General features: G+C 49.5%; 10 protein-coding genes across 10 annotated transcripts; 4 read left to right on the top strand and 6 right to left on the bottom strand.

Annotated features, from left to right (window-relative positions):
• The first annotated feature begins 1,752 nt into the window (after positions 1-1,752).
• FOBCDRAFT_231680 (uncharacterized protein) lies at positions 1,753-2,336 on the top strand. The gene has a single exon (XM_031190340.3). The coding sequence runs from the start codon at positions 1,832-1,834 to the stop codon at positions 2,222-2,224; it is 393 nt and encodes a 130-aa protein (XP_031034325.2). The 5' UTR covers positions 1,753-1,831; the 3' UTR covers positions 2,225-2,336.
• An 820-nt stretch (positions 2,337-3,156) lies between these two features.
• On the bottom strand, positions 3,157-4,442 carry FOBCDRAFT_323087 (uncharacterized protein). The gene is made up of 2 exons (XM_031190341.3): positions 4,265-4,442; positions 3,157-4,212 (listed from the first exon to the last, which is right to left on the bottom strand). Exons 1-2 carry the CDS (start codon positions 4,276-4,278, stop codon positions 3,612-3,614), a joined length of 615 nt encoding a protein of 204 aa, XP_031034326.2. The 5' UTR covers positions 4,279-4,442; the 3' UTR covers positions 3,157-3,611.
• A 122-nt stretch (positions 4,443-4,564) lies between these two features.
• Positions 4,565-5,136, bottom strand: FOBCDRAFT_231683 (uncharacterized protein). The gene is made up of 2 exons (XM_031190342.3): positions 4,888-5,136; positions 4,565-4,829 (listed from the first exon to the last, which is right to left on the bottom strand). Exons 1-2 carry the CDS (start codon positions 4,996-4,998, stop codon positions 4,692-4,694), a joined length of 249 nt encoding a protein of 82 aa, XP_031034327.1. The 5' UTR covers positions 4,999-5,136; the 3' UTR covers positions 4,565-4,691.
• Positions 5,137-6,832: 1,696 nt separating this feature from the next.
• Positions 6,833-8,476, top strand: FOBCDRAFT_231684 (uncharacterized protein). The gene has a single exon (XM_031190343.3). It carries the CDS (start codon positions 7,274-7,276, stop codon positions 8,090-8,092), a length of 819 nt encoding a protein of 272 aa, XP_031034328.1. The 5' UTR covers positions 6,833-7,273; the 3' UTR covers positions 8,093-8,476.
• Positions 8,477-9,117: 641 nt separating this feature from the next.
• Positions 9,118-12,862, bottom strand: FOBCDRAFT_298645 (salt tolerance down-regulator-domain-containing protein). Its single transcript, XM_031190344.3, has one exon. The coding sequence runs from the start codon at positions 12,815-12,817 to the stop codon at positions 9,311-9,313; it is 3,507 nt and encodes a 1,168-aa protein (XP_031034329.2). The 5' UTR covers positions 12,818-12,862; the 3' UTR covers positions 9,118-9,310.
• Positions 12,863-16,886: 4,024 nt separating this feature from the next.
• Positions 16,887-18,485, top strand: FOBCDRAFT_53216 (P-loop containing nucleoside triphosphate hydrolase protein). The gene is made up of 5 exons (XM_031190351.3): positions 16,887-17,329; positions 17,458-17,536; positions 17,590-17,595; positions 17,651-17,842; positions 17,913-18,485. Exons 1-5 carry the CDS (start codon positions 17,298-17,300, stop codon positions 18,201-18,203), a joined length of 600 nt encoding a protein of 199 aa, XP_031034336.1. The 5' UTR covers positions 16,887-17,297; the 3' UTR covers positions 18,204-18,485.
• Positions 18,486-19,147: 662 nt separating this feature from the next.
• FOBCDRAFT_53223 (uncharacterized protein) lies at positions 19,148-20,189 on the bottom strand. The gene has a single exon (XM_059612235.1). The coding sequence runs from the start codon at positions 19,850-19,852 to the stop codon at positions 19,301-19,303; it is 552 nt and encodes a 183-aa protein (XP_059467849.1). The 5' UTR covers positions 19,853-20,189; the 3' UTR covers positions 19,148-19,300.
• On the bottom strand, positions 20,004-21,456 carry FOBCDRAFT_323092 (uncharacterized protein; the record flags this gene model as incomplete). Its single annotated transcript, XM_031190354.3, has 2 exons — positions 20,004-20,219; positions 20,434-21,456. 2 exons carry the CDS (start codon positions 21,454-21,456, stop codon positions 20,004-20,006), a joined length of 1,239 nt encoding a protein of 412 aa, XP_031034339.3.
• A 1,599-nt stretch (positions 21,457-23,055) lies between these two features.
• On the top strand, positions 23,056-23,898 carry FOBCDRAFT_206527 (uncharacterized protein; the record flags this gene model as incomplete). Its single annotated transcript, XM_031190355.2, has 2 exons — positions 23,056-23,456; positions 23,538-23,898. The coding sequence occupies 2 exons, from the start codon at positions 23,056-23,058 to the stop codon at positions 23,896-23,898; spliced, it is 762 nt and encodes a 253-aa protein (XP_031034340.2).
• A 297-nt stretch (positions 23,899-24,195) lies between these two features.
• Positions 24,196-26,950, bottom strand: FOBCDRAFT_231692 (Transketolase, thiamine diphosphate binding domain-containing protein). The gene is made up of 3 exons (XM_031190356.3): positions 26,425-26,950; positions 25,255-26,368; positions 24,196-25,204 (listed from the first exon to the last, which is right to left on the bottom strand). The coding sequence occupies exons 1-3, from the start codon at positions 26,589-26,591 to the stop codon at positions 24,302-24,304; spliced, it is 2,184 nt and encodes a 727-aa protein (XP_031034341.2). The 5' UTR covers positions 26,592-26,950; the 3' UTR covers positions 24,196-24,301.
• Between the last annotated feature and the right edge of the window lie 187 nt (positions 26,951-27,137).

A 27,137-nucleotide genomic window follows, 5' to 3' on the forward strand; every position in this document is an offset into this window, starting at 1 on the left:
ATTATATTCTATTACAATTTTATACCAACCCTGCCCCCAGCATACGGAACTATCATAGTCACATCCAGAGACGATATTGGGGGGCTATACCCTCTCCTTGTCTCGTATAGTGTCGATCCAGCAAAGGCAGACTCGTTTGCGTGAGATCATCATCGACACAAACTCTTGGCCGGATTTTTATTCCTGCTTTCACGATGAGGATGATCTACGCTCAGGCGGTGGCAAAGACTTACACCCAAAGCGCGCCAATCGTGGGGTTGGCCACGATGCACACGATTTGCTCAAAAGGCACGTTACATCTCTTGGCATCGGAGATCAATTATCACAGTCGATCATTGAGGCTTTGGAATGGAAGAAGGTGCATTAGTTGGTGTAGGTTCCGGACAATGCAAGGGACTTTGATAACAACGAGCGTCGTTTTGCCGCTGCTGCACTTGTCATTATTTTATCTGTTTGTGAAAAGCTCTCTACTACCCGTATAGCTGATTTCCCTGCTCTCATCAAAGAATATTTGCTAAAAAGAAAACAACCATGATCAAGTCAATCACCCTGGGTTGCAACAGCTGAAACCCGTTGAGGTCGTCAGACAAACGCCACTGAATATCAGATCATATCAAGATGTTGATCTTGCTGAGTATATTCGATGCTTAGGCTTCCACTAACAGAGACCTTTAACCATGGAGGGTGTCGCTGAGTATGAAATTGACTGTTTGGTTGCACCCGGGACATCCAGCACAAAGAACATATGTCTAAGCCACGCTGAGGTCTCCGGATCGACATTGTGCATGATGAGCAGGGCTCCCAAGGCTCTTGAAACACTCAAGATCTTTGTTGGAGGGCTACGGCAGAGAGATCCGGGACGGTATAGTAAAGACCCAAAGAGCTGTGGAAGAGTCTCCTCCAGCACAAGAATACACTGCAAGTGCTTGAGCTCGACATGTCAGAGCTTGAATACACAGAAGGTCAAATTCGGAGGACGACCGGATGGAGGGTTTTGAGCAAAGAAGCGGCGAGTACTTCCAGCTTGAGATGTAGTCAAGCCGCATGCCTTTCTGGTTGAAAAACATGCCTGATTATCGTGCCTATTGATCAACCGTTGTTTCTCTACACGATTTCAGATCAATCACTCGCCCCAAAATTAGCGCAGTGCTCTTCTCGGCCCTCCATATTACCTTAGAGAGTCACCATTCCGACTTATCGATGCTCTGCCTCCCAACCTGGAATATCTGTGTCTCTAGGGATATTTCAAAGGAGAGAATTATGAAATTGATGTTAACATTGAAGAACTTTTACAGCAAAAGGAAAGAAAGCTTACTCTATCGACAGAAATTCATGCAGTGAAAAAGACAGTCCCAGGCGTTGCTAATTTCCACACAGGCTATGCATTGAAACCTGAAGTGAGCTCTAGCAATAGCCAGAGCGGAGTTTGAGTGGATTGACGTTTAGTAAGCTATAGCAATATCTAAGATTTAATCAACAGTCAGTCAGTAAATGGGCGATGTGATATGATCTAGATGGGCGGTGCCTCACTTACATGGTGTTTCTTGCGCAACACAGATATCTTTATTACACTTAGCAGTGGTTCAGCTTTCCTAAAATCATGAAAACAGTTTACGTTCGAGCTGAAATGAGGTTGACATAGACTATGTCCCAAGATAGTTGCAGTCTAACTGAATGAGGTATATGCGTAAGCAGACTCCATAGATCCTTATCTCACTCTGCTACAATTAAACTTCTCAAACCTCGACTATTCCCATACTATCAAGGCTCCTGATTGGATCCCCATATCTTTCTTTTTGAACGCAATAGTTGCATTTCACCACATCCAAATATGACAACATTCTCATCCATTCCCTCTTACATCCTCGGCGGCGCCTGTGTCAGTCGTGGTATAATGGCTCTCTCCTCACCACGAAAAGAGTACGGCCATGTCGGTCTTCTTCTCGAACCCAGTAAAATCGACACTGGAGGTGGTTCTGTTTCACCACTCATGTACTTCAAGGGTCTTCGTGAGATATCATACGGTCTTGCTTTGATGGCGCTGCAACATCAGGGCAATGAGAGCGCCGTGACGACGTTTTCGGCGATATTGTCAATTGTGAGACTTGGTGACGGTTTGGTTGTCTGGATGAACGGCGGTGACGAGCTGAGATATAAAGCTGCTGGCCATTGGATTACAGGACTGGGGTTTGTTGGATGGGTGATTTGGAGATGGAGTTACTAGAGTGCCAAGAATGGATGAGAAGTTGTATAGGTCGGCAAGCATAGACACGTATTGAATCAGAAGGTGAGAAAGGGTTCAACGATTCTAAACAAGGCTCAGCTCACCACTCCTTGAAGTACAAATAAGGATCTATTGCGTCTCATATAAATTCTTCCTCAAGCTGTGAACACTCCCCAAATTCTTTTGCGGATAACGTTCTATAACCATGAAAAGCATAGATAGAGAGTCATTAAAGCTCTCCAATCTTCATATATTTGAACTATATTTAGCTTTTACCTTTTATCGTAGCTGTGGACTAAGAAATAGCCCCAAACCTTCAGCTGGTAAGACAGGAACATCACCAACTCGAGCTCAACTACATACCTAGCTACACACCCGCTTGAGGAATCGAACGTTAGTATTACTAGCCGGAACAAACTTTTAGTTGTAGTAAACTCAGACCGTGTTTCATGAGGTCTGTGGTCGCAATATGGATCGACGTCAAACGCTCGAAGAGTCTAAAAACGGAAGACCAGGCATGAGTTGCAAAATGCGGGTACCAAAGTTGCAAAATGACTTTGATATACAGTCTCCAAGGCTCTTATACATATATGGGAGCATTTTTGCTGCTTCATTTCGATCTAAAAGGTCATCTGCGAACCTTTGGCGGCCTGATAGTCAGCCTTCAGCTGCCAGAGGCTCAACTTACATGCAGCCAGCCTGACACTTCCCCAGAAAATCAGAAGCCCTATCTCCAGGTCCGTTCCCCCATGCAATTTAAAGACTCAATCTAAATTATATACGAAAGGTCTTTTCTTTCGTGTTGTTTGGGACGTGGTCGCTGTGAATGAGGTCAACGTAGCTGTAGGTCCCATGACAGGATGTCTCATGAATTGACAGCCACGCGACAGCAGATCAATTCGTGTTTATTGCTTCACGGAAAAGACTATTCATAAAGAAGCACCGGGCGACATTTGTTTGCGTATGTGAGCTCTCCACAGCCAGGAAAGAGAATGACCTTGCTTCTATCTTCACCAGTCGCATTACGATGCGGTGTCAACGGTAGGTCTGGATCAACATAGGCAGACCAGCTTAACCTCCAGGCATTTCCTACCAAGAGAGCAATGCTCTGTAGGTTCTATCAGCCATAGAGTCTCACCTTATGGTCGCGCGACAGGTAATCTTCGGCCATCAGTGCAAAGTTCCCACGTCCCGTATAAATGACGCACTCAATCATCGCCAAAGCCAGGATGCACCAGTCTATTTATGACCTTTTTTGTTTTTCCAGAATACATTTAAACCAGTCATGATCATCTCATTCATGGCTCTCCACCTTGAATTGTGTTTTCCCTCCCTTGTTCATTGGTATCACAAAACCCTACTCCGATCCCCAACACCAAACCACATTTTACTCAGTGCTTAAGTTCCACAGTCCATCGCCCAAATAATGCGCGTCCTCAATCACGGGTCCCTTGCCCTTGGCCTTGACCTCCTTGGTTCCCACGACAAGTGTTCCCACTGCGCAGGCCTCCTCCTTGCCCTCAGCTATGACAACCACAGGCTCACCCTTGACAAGCTCTCTGCTCCATCGCCCCTCCTCGTCCATCTTCTGATCCATCTCCTTGCCCTCTTCTAGACCCTCGGGGGCACCATCGGCAGGCAGTCTGCCTCCTGGGGAAGTCAAGCCAGGGGCCATGAGGGTAGCGCCCGAGAGGACGAACCGAATGGCACCACGGTCTATGCGAATGCTGGGGAACGCTTGAGGGAATCGGTGTACGAGACGGAGGTGAGGAATGAGGATGCCAGTGAGATCCTGTTGGTAGAAGAGAGGTGTCGAGTCGAGAACGTAGAGGGTGTTGCGGTCGGTCAGCTTCATGCTTGAGAGGGAGGCCTTCTTGGGCAGGATCTCGTCGATGTAGGGGTTGAGAAGAGGGTATGTGTCGAGAAGGCCCTGGCGAAGGGAGCGCTGGACGGATGATTTGAGCTTTTGCTTCGGTGAGCCCTGGATTCTGGTCACGGTTAGATGAGAGCTTTGAGAGGTTTCAAGGCGGGGAAATGTACTCTTTCTTGAACATTGTGGCGATTTAACGGCAGTGCCGAAACAGGTATAATGCTGAAGTTGAGCTGTGTGGTTTATGTAACAAAAAACAGAAAATGGATGGTAGAGAAGCTGAACTTGTCGTGTCGGGTCGTATCGTGTCTTGGTGGGGTGCTTTTGGTATGGAAAAGTCAAGTCGACAAGTGCCCCGCGGCATCGGTGGCGGGGTAAATCTCGAGATGCAATAACGGAGGCACAGCACCAAAGTCTCCAGAAAACATCGCAACACACGATCACAATTAATGAACACAACGGAAATAATGTAAGGGAAATTCATGATCCTGTTATTCTCTTGCGCCTTCGCCATTACAGGCGAATCCTGTTCCCATCATTATCGTACATAAGCAATGCCCCTCCTTTTGGTGGAGGGGTCAACCACGCACCACCAGATCAGCCCTTGACGACATGTGAAACAGTTCCGTCATCCTTGAGGTGAACATTGAGTCTATCCTCCTTGAAGTCCTTTGTGACCATCATTCCGGGCTCGATGATGCGTGTCTCCTGGGGGAGGTCTCGCTTAGCAAAGACCTGTAGGTCAATGTTAGCAATATGTTAAGACGGCAAAGAGGTTTCGGGGAGAGCGCACAGTCTCGGTCGACGTCTCTTCGTCGGAGAGCTTCTTGCCGACGAGCTTGTTCTGCCATTCTTCGGCCTTATCGCCGGATGTTGAGTTGATACCAGGAACGACAAGAGGCATGATGGGCGTTATATCTGTTTTATGTGAGAGTAGTAGATGGTTCGATAAATGTAGTGGAGTCTACGATGTAGAATAAAGAAAGATCAAAGAGTCGGTTGCTGCCTTTTATACATAAAGCTTGCGTACAATCATTGCATTACATACGAGGCAAAAGCAGGAAGCTCACGCCAAAGTTGATGACGTAGACTCACATGGCTAATAATCCCCAGATTCAGTTCGATTGGCTACGCGTCGGTTACTCAAGGGACAAAACATGACGTGCGTGTTAAAGAGGGGGAACGATTAAAATCGATCAAGATCTCGGGCATTTTTAATGTTTGTTCATGTTATTTGCTGGTGAAATGATTGACAAGTGATGTGTCTTGGCATTGGAATTATGCTTTTCTGTCAATCTCAGGCACAGAGGGCACTGACCACTACAAATGCTGCTCGGCATTTTCAGCCCCTGAACATCACCTGTATCTTTAGCGAGTTGTGGTTGATTCGGTACATCCCGATGAGATAACGCGATGAAGGCGGAAAGTATCAGGATGGCCTGTTTGCGGGCATGAGGTTTGTCGGGATACAGAATCAGATCCTCATGAATTACCTACGACAAGATCAAATGCTTGTTAGCTTTGCTCATATATAAGCTTTCCAGCATTGGTCTCTGGACCCTTAGCTCATGATGATATACCGATAGGTGATTGTTCAAAACCTGGGATAGCCTCAGAGTGTTTGTAAGGTGATGGACAGTTATGATATATTCCTTCTTTTTTTCTCTCTCCCGCCTACTTGGCCATCTGGTAATGAGATGCAGATATTTGATGGCGTCGGGATGAGCGACAGGGTCCATCTCAGCTGCATAACGCCTATGGGTACATGTAAGCAGAGCCAGAGGTAGAGTAAGCTCAGGGTATTGACCGCTTATACAACATCTCTTCTCATCCTGCCCATTGATTGATTTCTTCATTTTGTAGTCCGTATTTTGTTTGTCATGACACCAACTGTTTCTCCAGCAAACACACAAACGCATGGCAGTTCAAACATGGACGATGAAGCCAATCGAAATGTCACTCTCCTTCATGCTTCACCCCACAACCGTCGTCGCACCAGATGTCCAAAACTTGGCATCGATTGGTCGCTGCACCGCCATCCTTGCCAGCTGTGCTGTTATCCGCTCTTTCAGCCACCTCAATCAGCGCTTGCGGGAAGACATGGCAAGGCTTGGGCTTACGTAGGTAGTTTGCACAAGGAGAGCCCGAGAGTCAAGTTTCAGCATGTCAGCAGTAATATCGCTCAATCTTGATCTACAGTAACAGCTTCTTGTGACACCTAGTAAGTCTTTAATGTAGGATTCAGATTGTTCTCATAGCAATGTGTGTAAACATGTCTTGATTCTCTTTGTTGATGTTTGTCTTTGTCTTGAATCCAGCTCAGCCCAGCTCCAGTGCTGGCTAGCGGGTTTAGCTAAGTTCCCACCTGTGATCCTGCATCATCAGCAAAGTATCAGCATCAGCCGTCATCATGGGCATGCATTGGCATGGATATTGATGAGATCCGTCCTTGATGGGCTCAACTACTATGCGCATACAGACACTACCACTCCAAAATAGTTAGCAATATCACCAGTTCTGCACCCAAAACAGAACAGAACAATCACAGCCCTAACATCTGCAAACAAAGACCAAAGGCAAGGACCCTCAATCTCTTCTCATGTTCTATCCCCTTTCAGGTTTAGTCAATTGTGGCTCAAGGCCTCTCACCCCCGTCTAGAAAGGATCCGTCTCCTCATCTCCCCTTTTTTTAGCACAAGCAACACTCTAAAGATCCCCATAATAATAATACCAGCCCGTAACACTTCGCTGCCAGCTTTGCCAGTGGCCAGTAAGCACTGCCAGCCCAAAGGCCGCCTCATATCCCCTGCCTCTCTCTCACTGCCTCTGCCTCTTATTTTTTACTCCATTTCCAAGGACCCTCACCCAGAGAAACCAAGGTTCAGCCCAAAAAGAAACGGACGGATAATCCCTTCCATTTCCCATCCCATTCGCTTCGTTTCGCTTGCTCCCTCTCCTTGTTTCTTCCTCTTTTTTCTTTCCTATCGTTCCCCATCAAAACCACCAAACAAATCCACCCTCCCCCAAATTCATCCTCTCTCCCCTTTTTGGATTGAGCGTGTCTTGGTTTCAGGCGCCCAATTCGTTTTCGACAACAGAAAGTACAGAGCTTGCTGGGCATCCTCTCCATCGAAACCTAATCTCGAAAAAATAGCCAAAAACCGTTGAACCCGTTCATCATGCGCTTCTCAACCGCCATTCTCTTCGCTGGCAACGCCCTTGCCGCTGTCCAGCAAGAGTGTCTCGCCAACCACCACGAGGACCTCGCTGCCTTTGCTGACTGTGCCAACAAGGGCGCTCTCTCCTACTGCCTCGCCAACCTCAAGGAGACCGACGAGGCCGCCCTCAAGACCTGCTACACCTCCGCCGGCTGCTCCTCCGACGCCGCCGCCAAGGAGGCTCACTACACCTTCGAGCGATGCTCCGAACTCGCCAAGGCCGGAGAGCTCAAGAAGCGCTTCAACGCCGCTCCCATGCCAGCTATTATTCCCCGCGTCGAAGCCGCCGCTGCCATCACCGACGGCCCCAAGGCCACTGGTGAGCTCAAGAAGCGTGCCGATACCTCGAGAGGAACCGACTGCTACACCACCTTCAAGAAGAGTACCGAGCAGTGCGACCTTGAGACCGTCTCGGATAAGACCAAGACCGCCACTTGCTACAGCACTGAGATCAGCACCAGCTCGTGCCGCGACGAGGTCCTCTGCACAACCGATTCTTCCGCCGATGATATTTGCATGACCAAGAAAGAGATGGACACCGCTGGTATCATCATCGCCATCGTCTTCGCTGCTTCAGCCGCTCTTATGCTCGGCTACCTCACCTTCATGTGCTGCCGCGACCGCAAGGAGCAGAAGCGTCTCGTCGCGAAGTCTGAGGCCGTCGCCCTGGCCCGTGCCGCCACAAAGAAGCAGCGCGCTGCTCAGCGCCAGCCCCTCATCCGCAACGCCTCTGGCCAATCCGCCCCCGGCGCCGGCAACCCCTTCCAGGACCGAATCTAGGCGGATCGGTCTCGTCGAGGGAGGGTTACGGGAACGAGTCAGCTTCACCGAGTCTCCGAAGAGTATTCTTTTCAAAACTGAACTCTTCGGCTCGCCATGGAGCTGCCTCTTCCCAAGCGCTCGCCATCTCTTTATAATGCCTGTGTGAATGCCAGCGCGGGGAAAATATCCGAGGCTTGAAAATCTTCAAGGCCGAGGATGACGTGTTTTTCGATACCTTGATATCAGGCCCGGAGGGGAACAAACCTTACATGACATGTTTGAGTATTTTGGAGCAATGGGAAAGGATAAAGTCTGCAACTTTGGTGCGCGAATGTATCTATTCATCTACCTTATGAAATGGGGATGGCAACAGCTAGACGTTGAATTAAAGTATTACGTGTGCTTCCATCTGGCCTCTCACATGTTGTTCATCTTGTAGCTTTCCACAAAAATGGTCACACGCGGCACATACTCGCACCTGTTGAGGTGAGAGTTGTGACGGCTGAAAGTTTATGGCGAACACAAGCCACTGGCGTTGGAAAAAGAAACGGCCAGACTTGGCTGGTACTTCGAGGCTAATTGTTGTGAGCTGTGTTGGTCAATCATCGTCACGAACATTATTCACATTCACAGGCCAACTACACGCATTGTAAGGAACTAGTCAAGGCTTATGATGCTTGTGATCCGCTGCTTGAACAATACTCTTTCATTGAGCTCAGCGCTTTTTTACGCTGTTCGAATTTCCTCATCGCTTCCCTTTAACTGCAACATTTGGCAGCAAATCGCACCTGGGTATCCATGCAAGATCTTCCTCTCGACTATTGGTAACACACTTGGTCAAAGTTCCTAGGATTGAATCCGAATATACCTTCACCCGAAGGAAATGAGCTAACGCGTTGGATTTAGATGTCTTCCGTTGATGAGCAGTGCCAGAATTTCATGCCCGCAGCTGGTGCTGTCTCGGTGGGCCAGTTAGCCATATTGGGACTCACCCCGAATCGTTGGGTTTGTGATCAGTTGACTGAAGGATCGAAACGATCAAACCTCAGATACGTTTGACGAACCCTTTAGGTGTAAAGACGACCTCCCTCTTTTGTGACCTCCTAGCAAGGGGATAAGCTGATCACAACTTGCAGAGGGTTCGGGACCCAGAGGGGTGCTATCTCGCACCAAATCTCTGACAGACAAGGAATTACGGCTAGTTTGTCGGCTCGTCTTACGCTGCTGAGACTTTTCCTATATTCCCCCTCGCAGAGTTGCTTGACCAGCCACTGGGCTACCAATCTCACCTGGGGCACCGACTGCTCGATAAAATCCATCGTTTAGATCGGGTTCCCATCGGACGGCGTGGCTAAAACCTCCACTATTCTGTCGGATAACTAAAGTACCGCCTCCGTTGTTGGGGTTTCCTTCGGTGTCGCAAAGGTTGATGAGAATAGCTTCTGAAATACTGTCGCCTGACAGTGCCTCAATTCTTGACTTCAGAGTTGAGAGGTCGATGTAACCTTCTTGGTCACCCGAGCCAGCGAGTTCCTGGCATGCCTGGCAGAGCATTGCGCGAAGTTGGGGGAAGCTGGGGTGCGACGCGGTTCGAAGAGAGTTGATTGCAGGAACAGGAGACATGCCAAAGCCAGGAGGTGCACTCGGTGCGCCCCAGACAGGATTGTTGAGCCCTGGAGGAGGCAAAGGATGTCCACCGACACCAGGAGGGCCCCACGGATTGGGGGCTAGCGGAAACGCTGAAGCCAAGAAGGGACTTGTGGTATAATCAGGCCTAGGTCCAGGTGGTTGGTTTCGCACCCCCATAATCCCTTCGACTTCGAGCGGCTCGTCATCTTCCAACAGAGCCCGACTACCCAGATGTGCAGTTTCATCTTCTTTGTCGTCAGATAAGCGGCCAAGGTTTATGCTTCCAGGACGCCCAATGGGAGTAGGTCGCCCAATGGGTTGTGTTGGGGTTGGCGGCGTGTCAAATTGGAATGAACTTTGGCGATGATGCGTTGATGGAGGTATCTCCGTCGGTATCGGGAATCCATTCATGTCAAATTGATCAACTCCTGGCTGTGAGAAACCTGGTGGTATCGGTAAGGGAAATCCACGTCCAGCTGGCCCGTTCATACCAGGAGGAGGCATCATTGCACCAGGCCCATGTCTAAACGCTGAAAAGCCATCCTGTGACATGCGATTAGGGAAACCTGGTGGGGCCGGGTGGTGGTGCAATCCCGGAGGCGGATGCATTCCCATAGGAGGTATCTGGAAAGGAGATTGTCCTGACAGTCTCGGTTGTCCGTTTGTTGGAGATACGGAGTGAGAATGCTGAGTACTTGCGCTTCCGTGGCGCTGGCCAATTAGACCTGGGCTCATGATGGGTGTCATGGAATGAGGTGAAGGGTTTTGGCTTGTAGACGAAGCTGTAGCGGATTGCGCTCCACTGTCTTGCTGTGAGAGGGTCCGAGGTCTTATAGGAGTCGGTGCTTTGGACATTACAGGAGTGGCGACTGGAATCTTCGGGGAGGCGTAGCTTGCAGGATTCGACGGTTGTTGTGGAAGAGCTGCCGGGATCGGTACCGGATGCTGGGAACCACGCTTCGGGATTTGGATTGGTTGTGATGTCTGACTTGCCGACTTCTGGGCAGCTGCCTTCTCCTCCTTCAACTTCTCCTTAGCTTCTCGGGCTGCTTGGGCATCTTTCTGGGCTTTTGCAGCACGAGCTTCTTTGTCCCGCTTGTCGCGCTCTTGCTTGTCCTTCCGCTCCTGCGCCTCGCGCTCTTTCTCCTCCTTTTCTTTCTGTCGCTGTTCTTCCCTAAGCTTCTTCTCCTTTTCTTTGGCTTCGCGGGCCTTGCGGTCTTGTTCGGATCGCTCCTGAGCTCGACGTTGCCTCTCTGCCTCCTTGCGTAAGCGAGCTTCTTCGTCAGCCTTCTTCTGCGCCTCCTTTAGCTTTCGTTTCTCTTCGGCCCTGGCTTTCTGTTCAGCAACCCGTTGCCTCTCAGCTTCTAGCCGAGCAGCGTCTGCAGCAGCCTTCTCCGCCTCTTTACGCGCTTTCTCCTCGGCCAGTGCTTGCTTCTTCTGTGCAGCCCTGTCCTTCTTCTTCTGCGCGTCTTTGGCCTTCTTAGCTTTCTTCAATTCGGATTCTCGGTCTTCGGCCTCAAGTTCTTCTAGCAGCCGCTGTTGACGCTCCTTGGCGACTTTCTCCTTGTACGCTGAGAGAACCCTTTGTTCAAACATGCGGGCGGCGAATATCTGGAACATGCGTCGACCTTCCTCCATTCGTTGCTCCTCCGTCATTTGGTCCTGGCAGCAACACTCAGTATGGGACTGGGATGGTATCACAGAGGGGTTTGAGTATACCTCTTCCTCCTCATACTCCTCATCCTGACTATCATCAAAGTCATCTTCCTCGTCCTCATCTTCGTCGTATTCGTCTTCTTCAGGAGGAGGATGATTATGTGGATTGGAGTATGAGCCATTAGGGTGTCCGTAGCCCCGTGAGAAGTGTTCGCGGGCGTCTTCTTCCCTTGCCATCCTACGTTCGGCAAGCTGTTCCATCATTTCGATAAACCGCTTGCCGTCGTTCTTCAGGAGGTCATCCGCCACGGTGAGAATACCACCTAAGTCCATGTTACCATATCTGCGGAGAAGTGAATCAAGAAGCTGCGTACCCTTGACTTGGAGGCTGTTGCCAAACGTCAAGAAATCGGCGACGTCCCGTTCATGTGAGTTTTGATATTCTTCAGGAGGTTCGTCGTCGCTGTAGTCATCGTCCTCCACTTCGTCTTCGCTGTAAACCTCCTCCAGCTCGTCCTCGTCTTCATCGTCTCCCACATGTTCGACTATTCGACCGCGCGATGGCGGGCGGTTGGCATAACTTGATGGCAGACCCCGGGGCGGTCTTAGAGCGAAATCTCGAGCTGAGGGTAGCATAGGTGGTCCCTCGCCTTGGTTTGCGAATTGTTCGAGTTCCAGGTAGTAGGCATCGTAGAGGCCTTCCAGTTCTTCCTCAATTGCATTCCGCTTCCGTCCGCACACAGTGCAGCTGCATGTATGCTTCTGTTGCTCCTTCATCTTCTTCAGAACAGCATCCTTCTCGACTTTGACCAAGGATTTCCGCTCGTCTTCGCCCAATCCAAGCCAGAACGCTTTTATGCGTTCGCGCTCTTCTTGATTGCTAGTACTCCATATCTTATCGCGTGACATTCCAGGGCCTTGCGACAAGTGCGATTGGGGCTCAGATTCAAGAGTTTCGGGTACAGGTGATGTAGGATCGGCATTTCCTCCCTTCTTCTTTTTCTTTTTATTCTTCTTCGATTTGGAATCCGAAGGGGGGTGTCCGTTTGTAGTTGGGCCTGTTAATTCGCTCGCCAGGATATACTCATGTTCATCGTCGCTTTCGACCTCTTCGTGGTCAGCGGGGCCGCGCCCTGACATAGAACCTGTGCGTGCACCACCACTCGCGGCATTGTTGGTATGTCCGTTCGCAGCTTGCTGGGCGGCTTTTAAAGCAGCCTTCTGTCTACGCTTCTGCTTCTTGCGGTTGACTGTTGGAGCAGGGTCATTGTCGGGGTTGGAAGCCTCTAGTGGGGGGGCACTGGCTTTAGCAGTTGTGGGGGTCGAAGGCAAGGAAGACTCAGAGGTAGCGCCCTTGGGTACGGTGATAAACTTGGAGCCATCCTTGTTGGTGTATTTTGCCGTATTTCGTGGTGATACCGGAGTTTGGGCGGCCGGTCTTTGGTTGTTGGCCGGCATCGTAGGTTACGGAAGCAAAGCAGTCGAGGGCATGAAGATGCTGTGCGCGACACGTGTCTGTCGATTGGAGGACGGCGTATGAGGAATCTGGTTCTTTAGTACGCGAGAGCGTGTCAGCTTGGAAGCGGAGGGTATCGCGCGTGTCAAAACGGTGAAGTCGTGGTCGTTAGGCGGCTGCGGGCACGTTGCAAGTGGAGGGTCTCTGGGGACGGCTCAAAATGAGGCACTCACAGTCGGAGAGCGAGCGGCCAAGGTCAGGGTTAGGTCAGCGATGACGCCTGCGGGGAAGGGGCCCAATGGATTGATTGTTATTGCTGCTGTTATAAAATCGTAAGCGCAGTCGGAGGGTTGTATAGATACTTCGGATTGAAGATAAAAGAGTGCGGAAATGTTGTAACGTTCTTTGTCTGGTGTTGTTTGATGCTTCGAGGCTCAAGGCTCAAACAAGATGGGACGGTAGAAGTCACTCTTTGGTGGAGTTGCATAGCACCTGTACTTTCTCATGCAGCCGAACCTGCCCAGCGACACTGTGATGTGGTCAGGCACGCATCTGATTGACGGGATATGCCCCGCTATTCCCCTAGCCTGGTGTCCTGGTGTGATCTTGCACGTGATGTTGAGATCTGGCGATTTGGTTTGTTTGTGCCTTCCGAGGGTGGGGTTACAAACAGCAACCTTGATGTCAACGTCACTCGTCTCGGGGCTACCCTGAACCTGGGGATGAAGCAGCAGAGACAATCAATTCTTTTTTGGCAATCACCAAAGACCCAATTCGTCTATTGGTTATTTCTCAACCGAAAGCTGCATCATTATCTCCTGTCTGTTACTCAATTGTACACAATGTGTGCGTAACAAAGTAATCGTGAAGTGCATTCAATACCTACCTAAGCACACTTTAGTCTCGTGACTCAAGAGAATCCAAGACTTAGGAAAGCTATTGGACTGGCCTTTACTCCTCCACAAGCTCTGAAATCGATTAAGCAATCAACATTCCAATATTATGACAGGACTGTAACAGGGTCCAGTGCATGTTTGACAAACAGACTACGGCTTGGTTATTAACGGTGGGAAAACACCGGTCCCGTCTTCGCGAGACGATCAATACTCCATAGACATAACCTTACCAGGGAGCAACCAAGGCAGATCACCATCAGAAGAAGCAGGCCCGAATTAGGATCTTCATATCTCATGCCGATGTGCAGAACAAATTTGACCACCAAACTCGTCATCCACAGGCACCACGATGGCTGCCGACGCCGTGCAACATTAAACATGGCCAGCACAATCGCACAAGAGCCACATGAAAGCCTCACAGACTCGACTCTATCTCTTATCTTAACAGCTGGATCAGACCATGTGCAACGAATCTACGACATACATCTCGACGCGCAAACCTATGTGTGTGACAGGATACCAAATTGAGACGATGCCGTGTTGCCCCTTGTCCATGCATGTTGCAAACGACGGAGGACAGCATCGACGGGAGAGGACGACGCAACATGTTTCGGCTATTTGTCCATACATAGACGAAGGATTCTCAATTGCTGAAATCTGTCCGTACAAACGCCGCCTGGAGTACCACTCACATTGAATCAGAGTTGATCGGAAGGGTAAACGGATGCGATCTTTGCCCACCAGACGAAGGGAATATGCAGGTAAGACTCAAGCAGCCATCAAGACGCTGACAGCTATGCATGCATTATTGGGACGAAGGATCGTGGCATCACCTGCAAACACCACCGCAGCCTTGTAGGGCAGTGAGTTTATTGCCTACTGTGACATCGGCCACGAGGCGTCGTTGTTGCATTCAACGTAAGCGGACATAGACAGTGAGACGGGCCAACTAGCTCATCGGGTATGCCCGTACAGTATGCTGTCATGAAGGATCCACGCAGGTGAGAATTGAAGTTTTTCTACACTAACGTCAGAGGGAAAAGGAACTTGAAGGGACGTTTGCAGACATCCGAACGTCAGCAATGCGGACCGCCGGCGCAACTCACAAACACCGAAATCCTTCTCATGGAATCCATATTATCATGTTAGCGTGAGGGAGCCAAGAAGATGGAGCGCATTAACGGGATCGTCCGCAAAATGGTCGAGTTGATCTCATCCAATGCCCTCAAGTAGCATGGCATGAAGTCTTGAGACACGAGCTAGGGTTCTGTTGCTATTTCTATTTCCAGGGGACTTTTCCATCATCGCTGCACAACAGGCAATAAGCGTCAGTGCTAAAGCAGTAGTTCGTCCTGCCCCTTGGTCTCCAGGGCTCCAGGGCTGGTTTGGTTCCTGTTTTTAGCTTACCGGCTGGCGGGTGTGGGTTAGTCTGCACAGCCTCAAATGGCGGCGGCCATGCATTTTTGCATCCCAGCAATGAGATTGGCTGGCATGACGAGCATCTCTGAGCCCAAATGTTTAATCCTCCGAGCAAAGACAAGGGCACTTTTTATGTGGATCTGTTGATATGCTTGCCTAGATCTGAATTCTGTCGTTACTGTCGTATTGAAGGACACCTTGGCCCTGCCGTCTATGGAAGCTATCGATGCAGAAACAAAACATAGACAGCTAATTCGTTGAAGAAGATATGAGCATTGAAGATGATAGAACGGTCCGTGAGTTTTGTTTGGCTTGGCGGAGTTGGGTTGAGCTGAGAGGCTCCATGACGACGAAACTCTCCACCGACTTCTGTTTACCTAATTGAGTCTCTAGTGACGATTTATGACGGTTACCAAAGCGTAACGGCACTGCAATTTTGTTTCCAACGACCGTTAGAAATACTTATTCAGATTCTTCCCATCGAGCTGGTACAGGGCGGAGAATGTCAGAATTAACCGAGCTGGCTTCAATCATATTACTTGTTTTGGATATACAGTTGTGGATGCTCCGCCACAGGGGGCTTGCTATTTGTTGCAAGTCCATCAATGATCAACTCATGATGGGATGGGCTATGCTAATCAGATGCTGCTGATGACAAAACCTCCAATTGAAGTCCCTCAGTGACTTTTCCTAAAGCTACGTAGTCAAAATGTCAGAAGATGCCGTTGTAACGATCCATTCTCCGGCACATCTCGTGTACCTTAATCCATGTCGATCAACAACCACAGACTTGCCGTAGCATTCAACAAGAAGCAACTCATGCTGTCGAAGCCCACTTTGTGATAATGCGCAGTCCACTCAGGCAGCCCAGCTGTCACAGAACCTGTACTAGAGAACTTTCAGGGCTGTCGTCCTCCACTAGACCTCACCTCATCCTCAGCTAAAAAAGGTCCCCCGGACCCGTTTTCTTCGTCGAGGCTCCACATGGCCTACCCGTTCAGGGGAGCACCTCAGTGCAGTGAGTACAGTGAGTACAGTGCAGTCAGTGAGTGAATCTGTCCATCCATGGAAACGCGGGCTCTCCACCATCACCGATGCCACCACCGTCGCCGTCGTAAACAAGCCCGGCTGTTCCAACAATAGAAAAGAGGCTGCCTCTCTAGCTTTAGATCTACGGCGTATAGTATAACTAAACGTTAGTTTCTTGGGGATACCTTTAATTCGTATCAGATTATCGATCTATTCATTCCTTAACATCTTGAATGACTCGTTTCATCTTTTCTACACAATCTTCAAGAATCCGATGTACATCAGCCCAGCCCAGTCCGCCTCAGCTCCATTTTAGACTGAGGCTAAAGAAACAGGTCTGACAAAAAAAGAACAGCACCACCTCACCACAGTCCTTCACTGTCCTATCATCTCGGTCAATCAATCATCAGTCCTGCCCGTCAGTCTTGGTCTCGTATTCCCAGCCCATTAGACATCATTCTTTCATCTTCTTTCTTGTTTCTCTACTATTCTATTCTTTGAAGAATTTGTTCATCCAACCAGTTCCCTGGCACTCGCTCCGTCCTAGACATTACTCTCACCATTAAAAACGCCCTGATCTCACTGCACAAACCCTGGACTGCACTGCATACCCTGGCAGCTGAACCGTATACTAGCACCGTATTTACGTACTGCCTGCACCTGGCCCGGCTTGTCCTGACCTGGCTGGTTCCATCTGGCCCTGTCCTCCTCGCTCCACGTCCGCGCGCTCATTCAGGTCCGGACGTCCCTTGTTACTTTACTCACCCATCCAACGATTCTCTTACCAAAAAGTCCGTTGGCAAAAAAATAAGGGGTCCTATCCCAGATCTCGACGACATTTCTCTGACCGAACCGACCTTACTCTCCAATTAACCATCATCACCTTCATATCACTCAATCCAGTCCTATCCAATCCCTTTCGGTCTAGCTTAGCTTGTTCCTGTTGTTATCACCGCGACGACGCCCTCTTGATCGCTGTAGCTCGTTGCTCTTCCACCCATAATCAATCGACGGTAACGATTAACCGACGCATTACCCAGATCTGGGGCCCGTAGCAGACTCCAGATCCGATTTCCTCCTACGATTAGTCTCGAAACGTCATCATCACGCAGCCTCGAGGTCACATAACTCAGTCATCATGAGCGCAAATCCTAGCAACGTTATCCGCAGGTACGACTTCATCGCGCTCCCAAGCTTCGCTACCCATCAGGCCCAAAACGATACTCCTCCCTGCCACACTCATCATGACATACTCAAGATATTTGATGATCAATCGGATCACTAACGACGTACCGTAGGAAGTTGGTCATTATCGGTGACGGTGCCTGCGGCAAGACCAGTTTGCTGAGCGTATTTACGCTAGGTTACTTTCCTACAGTGAGTCCTCCAACTCTACATATCGTCATCAAACCTTGCTAACCTGTTTGCAGCATTATGTGAGCCTCGACCGTAACCCCTTGCGACGACGATTATTGACTTCGTATTATATAGATCCCCACAGTCTTTGAGAACTACGTGACAGATTGTAGAGTAGACGGCAAGTCCGTCCAGCTTGCTCTATGGGATACCGCTGGCCAAGAAGACTACGAACGATTACGACCGCTCGCCTACTCAAAAGCCCATGTCATCTTGATAGGATTTTCCGTCGACACACCAGATTCCCTTGACAACGTTAAGCACAAGGTACGGCCCCTTCGGCATGCAATATGCGCTTAGTGATGAACCCTGGAAAGCTGACGTGTTTCTCTTGCAGTGGATTGAGGAAGCCACCCGCCTGTGCACCGGTGTTCCCATTATTCTCGTTGGTCTTAAGAAAGATCTTCGAGAGGATCCCGTCGCGATCGAAGAAATGCGCAAGAAGTCGATGCGTTTTGTGTCTGAACATGATGGAGAGGCAATCGCCCGGGAAATTGGCGCAAAGCGATATCTTGAATGCTCCAGCTTGAGCGGCGAAGGCGTCGACGACGTATTTGAGGCTGCCACTCGTGCTGCTCTGCTGACCTTTGAGAAGGGCGAGGGCGGCGGTTGCTGCGTTGTGCTGTAAAACCGTCAGCCATGCGCCTCCGAACGAACCACCATCCACGCCACTTGGATGTGCTCACACACAATACCAGGGACAACATGCAGCTGTTCCTAGGTTTCATCTTTAAGCGATCGATCACCACTTCGCCTCGGCCGCACTATCAACATATGTTCAGACATCTGGAGACGAGTGTAGATTTTTGGATCATCAGGGAATCAATTTAGGATATAGAGGATTTATTGCTCGGCGCCCCAGGAGGACAACTTCCTTTCTTATATTCTACACTCGCTCACTCTCAAAACTCATCATCACGGAATTGAAGCTAAAGGCAGCATCACATTCCGGCGTTTCGGCCGACCCGATCTTATTTACTATCTATCTATTCCACGGCCGATCTTCTCTCGAATGCCGACATCCTCACTATCACGTTTCCTTTCTGGCGTTGTTATTCAGCAGATAATCAATATGCAAAGACTCGCTCATTGAGTCTTCTCAGACACAACAAAGTGACTACCATCCAGCCATGTGCACCCTCAATTTCCTTACGATCCGGAACTGCATTTTGGATCTGTTTCGAATACTGGTCATTTCATCTGACCTGACACTCTTAATATCTGAGCGGAATTGCAGAAACAGCTTTTATATACCTGGCATCCTGAGGAGAGACAAAAATCGGAGAGGAGCAAGGGTGCATGGGCAGAAAGAAGGACACTTGCATGATTTGGTTCGAGCGGGTTAAGATACGCATATTCACTCTCTGTATTAATAATTGGAATAGCGGCATAGAACTGGCTTTGTCGAGCGTTGGGAAGATGAGAGTGAATCAATGACATGGATTAAGATGACGGGAGATTGGTGCTGTCATTTACGGACCTGATACTTAATGAGAGTGATGATCTTTGCATTTAATGTGGTTCATGCATAACTAGCTACCTTTCACGACGTCTTTGAAAGGATTGAGTGGCCTTAAGTAGTATTTTGCCTCCCCTTGAATGGGCTTAATAAGAATCGTAAACATTGGCTTTCTAATCACTATCATCTGACAGCTGCCTTATCATACATACAGTACACTTTCTATTCTAAACATTTTTTTTCGGGTTGGGACAGTAAATAATACTTCAATCGTTGTTCCTCTTCCACTCATGGTTCCATGCGTTCTTAGCTGGGTGATCTGTTTGATAACGCGCATACTCGATGGGAATTGCGTCAAGACCCCAGACACCTTTCTTTTCCATAGCAACACGGTACAGGTAGCCCTCGTCTCTGTTTCCCGGGCCAACTGTTTTGCGCAGCTCTTCACAAGCATTGTACATGCCGCTGAAGATGCGAGAGCGTTCCTGCTCAGTTGCTAGATGCTGCTGTCGACGGAAGAGTTGCCAAGCGCGGTGGATGGTCCAGTGGCGGAGGTATCGAAGACGGGCCATTCGTAGAGGAGGGGGAGCGGGAGAGAACATATTTTGGCGGAGCGTGCGGATGCGGTAGAAGTTTTCGGACTTCGGAGCTGCGTGCTTTCTGCGAGGAGGGACCTTGCCGGCATTGGGGCTCTTCGGCGCGGCCTTGGGAGGTGTGCGGGCAAGCATATTCGCCGTGGTAGAGAAAAGACGGGTCGTTTGCGTCGTAGAAGCAGGCTGGCGGGTAAAGAGCCCGCGGAGAGAGAATATTGAAGACATCGTAAGGTTTGGCGGTGCGAAGCAGGCGGGGAGGTCTCAAGTTGTTGATCAAGACATAAATATTCAGGACAATCGTATTGCAACAATGATGTAATCCAACTCAAGTTCGAAACGAATTGGCGTTAATTATCGTTCGGCGGTTCGATTCGTCTTAATTCTGTGTAGGGAAAGGCGCATTGAATGGTTGGGCCGAGACTTGTTCGCTTTGTTCGGCTTCTTCGTGGGCCTGACGCAGTCTTTCCTGAATCAATTGATCGTATGGTTGGAGTGCAGCTCGGCAGTCTCTCAACTGGGGCAAGTTATGCTCGACACTTGGGTTGAGACAGTCGTATTTGAAGGTTTGATTATTGTAGAGGCTCCAGATGTCCTGCAAGAGGAAATTGTTAGCTTAATTCGGTTCGGGTAAATATTTGACCGCGTCCAGCCCAAACCCAAGTCCAACTTCAACTCAGACTTCTAAGGTTTGTTTTAAGACGATGATTCCTCGAAGTTCCTTAAATCATTGCCTGACTTCAGGCTCAAATTGAATTTCCTATATGAATAGTGCTGGAATGGACAGCCCTGGAAGGTTGGAGACTTACCAATTGCCCCTGATTTTCGTAAATAAAGAGCTCTCCACGATTCCCACTACAGAACTGCCCCCACGCCATTGATCCCAGCGTGGTGTTCCAGTGGTCTGCAAGATCTTGTAGTGATATACCGGTGGCAGCTGTGAGAAGGTTCTCTAGTTCCTGCGAATGAACACCTTCGTAGATTTCAGGCACATCTTTGAGTTGAAGCAAAAGCCACGCAAGCTCTTGGGCCACTACATGTCTCAAAATGCTGTCTTTCGTATCTTGGCCCGGAAACACGAAATTGCTTCCTTGGGAACAAGATATCCAATCCTCCAGGATGGGCTTGAACATATCAGGACCTATCATCCCTCTTGTGCGTAGGAAGTCCTGTCTCGGGTATCTGGCTCTGTGACTTCTGCCGACGAACAACTGAATCGTGCTGATGAACAATTCCGAGGCTGGCTTCCAGAGGGATTCGAGTCGTAGCTTATGCTCATAGGAGCTTCGAGGGACTTGGCCTTCGAATTTGAAGTTCATGTGGCCCGGGGTGTTGTTCACTCCTTCAGTGAACGGTAAGGAGTTCGAGTATCGGAAAATAAAGGTTCCAGGGGAGTATCCGAGAAACCACCTACCACGACACATGAACGGAAACTGAATGACTCGGAAGTGTTCAAGGCGATTCCCTATCATGGCTGTTACTTGCCTCGCTATCTGCACCAGTTGATTGTTAATGGGCGTGCTTAGAAAGGCCCTAGGATCAACAAGTCGGTTTTCCGTATGGGCTCGCAGTGTATACATGAGCTTTGGCCAGGTTGTGTTATCTATCTCGTTGAAGTTTTCCATAAGAGTGTTGCGAACCTCTTCCGTCAAGCTGGCGACTGGTATCTCATCTGCGGTAAGTAGATCGTGGCAAGCCTGGTAAAACGTTTGATCGACCACACTCTGATCGACCCTTGCTTTGAGATGATTCTCGATGGACCTATATCGTTGCTCTTCGGACTCTGCTTGCATGGCCCAGACGAAGAAATTGTGGGCACGAAAAAACACCATGCTGGTACACGGGGTCCTGAGGCCCTCGCAATGAATACAAGCGTACGGATTCTGACTGCGTTGGGGACGACCACTTCCCCCGGGGCGGCCACGGCCGGCATTTCGAAATCCTCGAGGTCCAACCATCTAGAGACGATGTTAAAGAGACAACAATAGAAGCTTTAGGTATACATACAGTTTTGACCTGTAAGAATATCCGGTTGGAATACTCGAACAGATAGATCTGATGGAAGCGGACGGAAATGGAAAGATTCAGATGACAAAGGAGAAATCCAAAGACTATGGCGATGCGTGGGGAAAATCAAAACATTGAGGAAGCCGGAACAGGGTGCTTTTATTATGATATTTGTATAAAGAATCAGTTTTGACTTTTGTGCTCCCCGAGAGATTTTACAAACTTCTGAGTATTAAACTTACCTTAGGTAACCACCCTCAGGGAGGCAAGAAGACTTCTGACTTCTAGCCCAAATGACAAAAAGACCCGAATTCATTTAGTATAAATTTGCACCAGTTAATATAGACTTGGTAGGTGTTAAGACTACCTAATCCTTTTGGCACCTTTATTCACTGTCAGAAGTTATCTTACTCCCTGACGGCCACCATTGCTAAACCAAATGGATGATAAAATAAGAAACAGTATTGATTCGCTCTTCAACACCATCAGAGTCGAAAGGTAGAAGAAGTCACGTTTTGAAGAATCACCGAGACCGGAGCTCACCCGAGAAACAGCAGTCGCTGAATAGAACATGGTCCTGAACCAAAACCTAGATCTTCCATAAGAGACCTCTTGAATACCAAAAGAATCCTTCGACCGCTTCGACAATGGACTCCTACTTGGCGGATTTAGAAGTAACGAAGAAAACCCCAGACATGTGGTAGAACTAGACGCTGAAAGGTTTCCAGTGGTGTAGATTAAGAGAGCGGAAGGACACCGTTGACTAGAATCTTGTCGCACAACTTACTATAGTAGGTAGTTTTGTGATGCTCTAATGACCCAAAATACGAATATTTGCAAAACCGAAAAACTCGAGGTAGGGGTGAGATAAAATAATAGGAAAAATGTACATTTAGCTCTTGTGTGGTGGCAGTATTGATGGACGGCGCTGACTACGAGAAAAGGGGCACCGATGGCCCCCGATATCGTGAACCTGAGGCTGAAGCGACACAATAAGAAAGCGTAACGGATACAGGTTTTACGCTAGTTAAATTAGTTATTGGAGAGACAAAAGGATTTCGTTTTTAAAAGTAGTTTTATGGGTGTTAAGTCATCGTGAATCAATCAAGTTCTGATATCTTGCCCACAGATTCACTGCCTCTGCCACCCGTCTTCACCTAACTTTCACACGGACTGACAGTCTCGACGTATTCACGGATTTCATCCAAGTGTAAATCTGATAATTCTTCTGCACGCTTCTATTGTTTCCCTTTCACCACAAACAAACTTTACCTTAGGCACCAACAAACTCATCACACACCTCCCTTCACCATCACCACACCCCCCTTCACACGTAGACAAAAGTGTCTTCCAAGTTATTCGGCAAACATCATCCGTTCTCGGATACAAGCAGTCACTTATCGCAAAAGAAATAGATAAACAAAATGGACAGTCCTTACGCATCCAGCACTGACCTGTCTTCGGACTCCGCGCCTGATAATGCCCCTCAGGCTAATGATTATTGGACTCGACGCCGAGCCCAGGAACGTTTAGGGGAGCCTGGTGCTTCTGAAAATGGGCCCAGCCTGGAACCTGAGGACCGAGAGGATGTCCCTCTTGATTATGACAACTCTGACCAGGGAGAGCGTGAGGAAGGGTACGACATGCTCGACGGGCCGCTCGTTCGAGGGGCGATGCACCGAGATCGTTCCATGAACGAGCTCGCCCCTGAGGAGCTCTCTGATGAGGAACTCTCCCGGGAGGAACTTCAGTTTGATGACGATGGAGTGGTTGGGTACTTTAGCGCTGCCATGTTCAACGAGACTGAAGAGGAGCACCGCCTGAGGTAAGATTTTGTAATTGCTTTTGGCTCTTATTTCTCGGAGACGCCCTCTATTAAGAAACCACAAAGCTAACTCACAGATAGCACCTCTAGCCTTGTCCAGAGCCCTTCTGGCACAGATATCCCGCAGGGAGTTCTTGCTGCAACTGCACAGATTGCGCAGAACAACCTCGCTAGGTCATACAACAACCTTACCGGCGGGCTTACGTATACTGCCCAGCGTGCCCACGATGCCATGGCGACCACCGCCCAAGCTGGGGGCCACCTAGCTGAAGGGGCTTGGCGTGCTGGCAATGGTGTAGCGATTTGGGCTCAGGAGCGGTGGCCGAACATGCCTCGAGTCATCAACCGCAGAATGTTAGGCTCTCTGGCTGAGCTTGTGATGGAGGGTGTTCAAGCTTTGCCACCTTCGGACTCCATCATTCGCCCACAAGGACGGCGATGAATTAGGGAGACCAAGGTAGGCTATGGCTTCTCTGTCGCTGTGAGTGGCGGGTTGGGTGCAGATACTGGCTCTCGAAGCCGATGGGTGTGGGGATCACGGGAGAAAAGTCTTTTGCTGTCCTTTGTGTTTGCTTTAACGGATGATACCACTGTATTACGAAAAGGAGAGCAATCAGCATGGCTTTTGGATAATTGAGCATGGAATTTGCTGGCGACAGGATAACGAGGATCTGTTGTCAAAGAAAGGAACATAGAATAGGAAGCATTCGGGACCATGCATCAAGAACTGGCATATATAGAACAAAGTTGCTTTATTATGCAAAAAGACCACCATCGTATCGTCAACAAACTAAATTAACTCCAAGTCGCATGCCATAAACCTTTACCCATTTTGAACTAAATCATTAGTGCTCGTGTGTCACGTTGTTGAGATCCCTGAATTCGCCGCGTAGGCTCTCGATTCCTTCCGCCTTGACCTCGTCGACAAGCTTGGCCACCTCAGGGGCAATGACGTTCTCATCAAAGCCGAAGTATTTGTAGGCGTCCTTACCAGGTAGTGATTTGCCGAAAGTGGTCATTGAGTAGCCAGCATCGGCGTATCGCTCCCAGCCGTTGACGGCGTAGGCCTCAATCACAACACGAGGGGCGTTGGAGCGGTATTGAAGGACTTGGCGTTTGTACTCGAGGGGTTGGGAGTTGAAGAGACGCTGGCAAGGGAACGAGACCACGCGTGCCTTGATGCTGAACTTCTCCTTGAGGACCTGGCGGGTCTTGACGGCGAAGACCATTTCGGCACCGACGCCGATGAGAGTAACGTCGGCATCCTCCTCCTCGATGAAGACATAAGCACCCTTCTGAACACCTTCGCGGCTGGAGTACTCAGGGTACTGCTCGAGGTTCTGACGGGAGAGGGAGATGATAGATGGGGTGTCCTTGGCCTCGAGGGCGGTAATGAAGGCACCGGCCGTCTCTTCGGTATCGCAAGGTCGGATGTAAAGGAGGTTGGGCATGGAGCGGTACAGAGCAGGGAGAGCAATTGGTTGGTGGGTTGGGCCGTCTTCGCCAGTACCGATCGAGTCGTGAGTGGCAATGTGGATGGCTTGGAGGTTCTGAAGAGCGCCCATGCGGACACCGGGAGCGGCGTAGATGTAGAACATGAAGAAGCTGGAGGTGACAGGGAGGATCGTGCCCTTACCATAAGCGGCAAGACCGTTGGAGATGGAAGCCATCGCATGTTCGCGGATACCCCAATGAATGTACCGACCAGAGTAGTTGCCATTGATGCCGCAGGTGGTCTTGAGGTCGGGCTGTTACTGTGTTAGTGACAGGCTACCGGTTGTGTCAAAGGGGAACTTACATGCTGGAAGTCAACCTTGTCCTTCCAGATCATGTTGACAGAGGGTGACAGATCAGCTGTACCGACCATGAAGTTCTTGAGTTTTGCAGCCAGAGGGTTACAGATGATACCGGCAGACTTTCGGGAAGGTGTAGGAGCAGTAGGGAATGACTCTTTGGCAGGAATGATGCTTCGCCAGTCATCAGTAAAGCGGCCCTCGACACGCTTCATGAACTCCCCATGAAGATCAGGGTACTCCTTGCTGTAGGCATCAACAAGACTCTTCCAATCCTCGACGAGGCGGTCACCACGAGTCTTGCGGTCGCGGAAGAAGCTGTAAACCTCATCAGAGACGACGTAATGCTTCTCAGGGTCCATGCCGAAACGCTCCTTGACGGCCTTGACACCATCAGGGCTGAAAGCGGCACCGTGGGCTTTCGCATCACCTGCAACCTTGCTACCGACTCCAATGATAGTGTGAATGTTGATGAAAGTGGGCTTGTCGATGCTGGCCTTGGCTTTGAGGAGGGCCTTGACGATACCCTCGACATCGAAACAGCCGTCCTCGACCTCAATAACCTCCCAACCACAGGCGCGCATCTTAGCGTTGACGTCCTCGGTGTTGCAGAGGTCGACACTACCGTCGCAGGTAATCTGGTTGTTGTCATACATGACAACGAGGTTGTTGAGCTTCCAATGGCCAGCCAGTTGAATAGCCTCAAGGGCGACACCCTCCTGTAGACAAGCATCGCCGATCATGCAGTACGTCATATTGTTGACGAGCTCGTATTTGGGCTTGTTGTAAGTTGCCGCAAGGTTCTTGGTCGCCATGGCGAGGCCGACAGCATTGGCAATACCTTGGCCAAGAGGACCGGTCGTCACTTCGATACCCTCATGCTCAATCTCAGGATGACCGGGCGCCAATGAGTCGTAGTTGGATGAGTGGTAGGACTTGAGGTGTTCGAAGGTCATGGCCTTGTAACCCGTGAGATGAAGGAACGTGTACTGGAAGAGGCATGTGTGGCCGTTGGAGAGGACGAAGCGATCGCGGTTGAAGTAGTCAGGGTCGTTGGGAGAGTACTGCATCACATACTTCCAGAGAGCGAGGCCAATGGCTGCCATACCCATGGCACCTCTATAAGTCAGTCAGTATATGCCATTCTCTTGTCCTTCGATGCTGGTGAAGCTTACCCAGGGTGGCCACCCTTGAACTGCTCGCAAAGATCAGCGATCAAGCAGCGAAACTGTCGCAGGGCAAGATCAATTGTCTCTGCATCATCGTTCTTGATCAACTTGATGACGTTGGAAAGAGCTACAGGTTCTTCCTGTGTCTCTGGGGTGATTGCGCTGGGTGCCATCTCGGACTGGATCTGTGACTCTGTGATGCTCTTACAAGACGAGTAGGTGATGAGTGCAGCTGAGAAACATCGACAGTGCCTCTTGAGTTATAGATATTTCGAAAAAGCATCTTTTGCGCGTGATCTTTCTCATAACGACGATGATGTTCGTTGTGCCCATAGCGGACCGGATTACCCCAACAGGGCAGGGGAAAGCGCCGTGGGGATATGTGCGTTTGCCATTTGACGTGGGGTTCTTGATGAGTTTGACATTATTTGGGTTGAGTGAGGATTGAGTTCTGGATCAGGAAGTTGGAGGCACCAGATCACGGCTTTGCCTGTTGAGGTTAGAGTTGAGATTGCGCTTAGAACTGCCATGGACTTGATGCTTGGGGTACACACCATGATAGGGTGGAGAAGGGTTGCAATTACCTGGGTGACGGAAATACTGCTGAGTTTAGTGCATTGGCTGTAATAAATGTTGTACAACTCTGGGTATCTGCATTCGCGACAGAGACTGCTAGGTGAAAGAAATAACGGGACTTGCTTGTAGAATCGAAAGCCAGC

This window comes from Fusarium oxysporum, chromosome IX, assembly GCF_013085055.1.
Source record: "Fusarium oxysporum Fo47 chromosome IX, complete sequence".
In the NCBI taxonomy this organism is placed as follows: domain Eukaryota; kingdom Fungi; phylum Ascomycota; class Sordariomycetes; order Hypocreales; family Nectriaceae; genus Fusarium; species Fusarium oxysporum.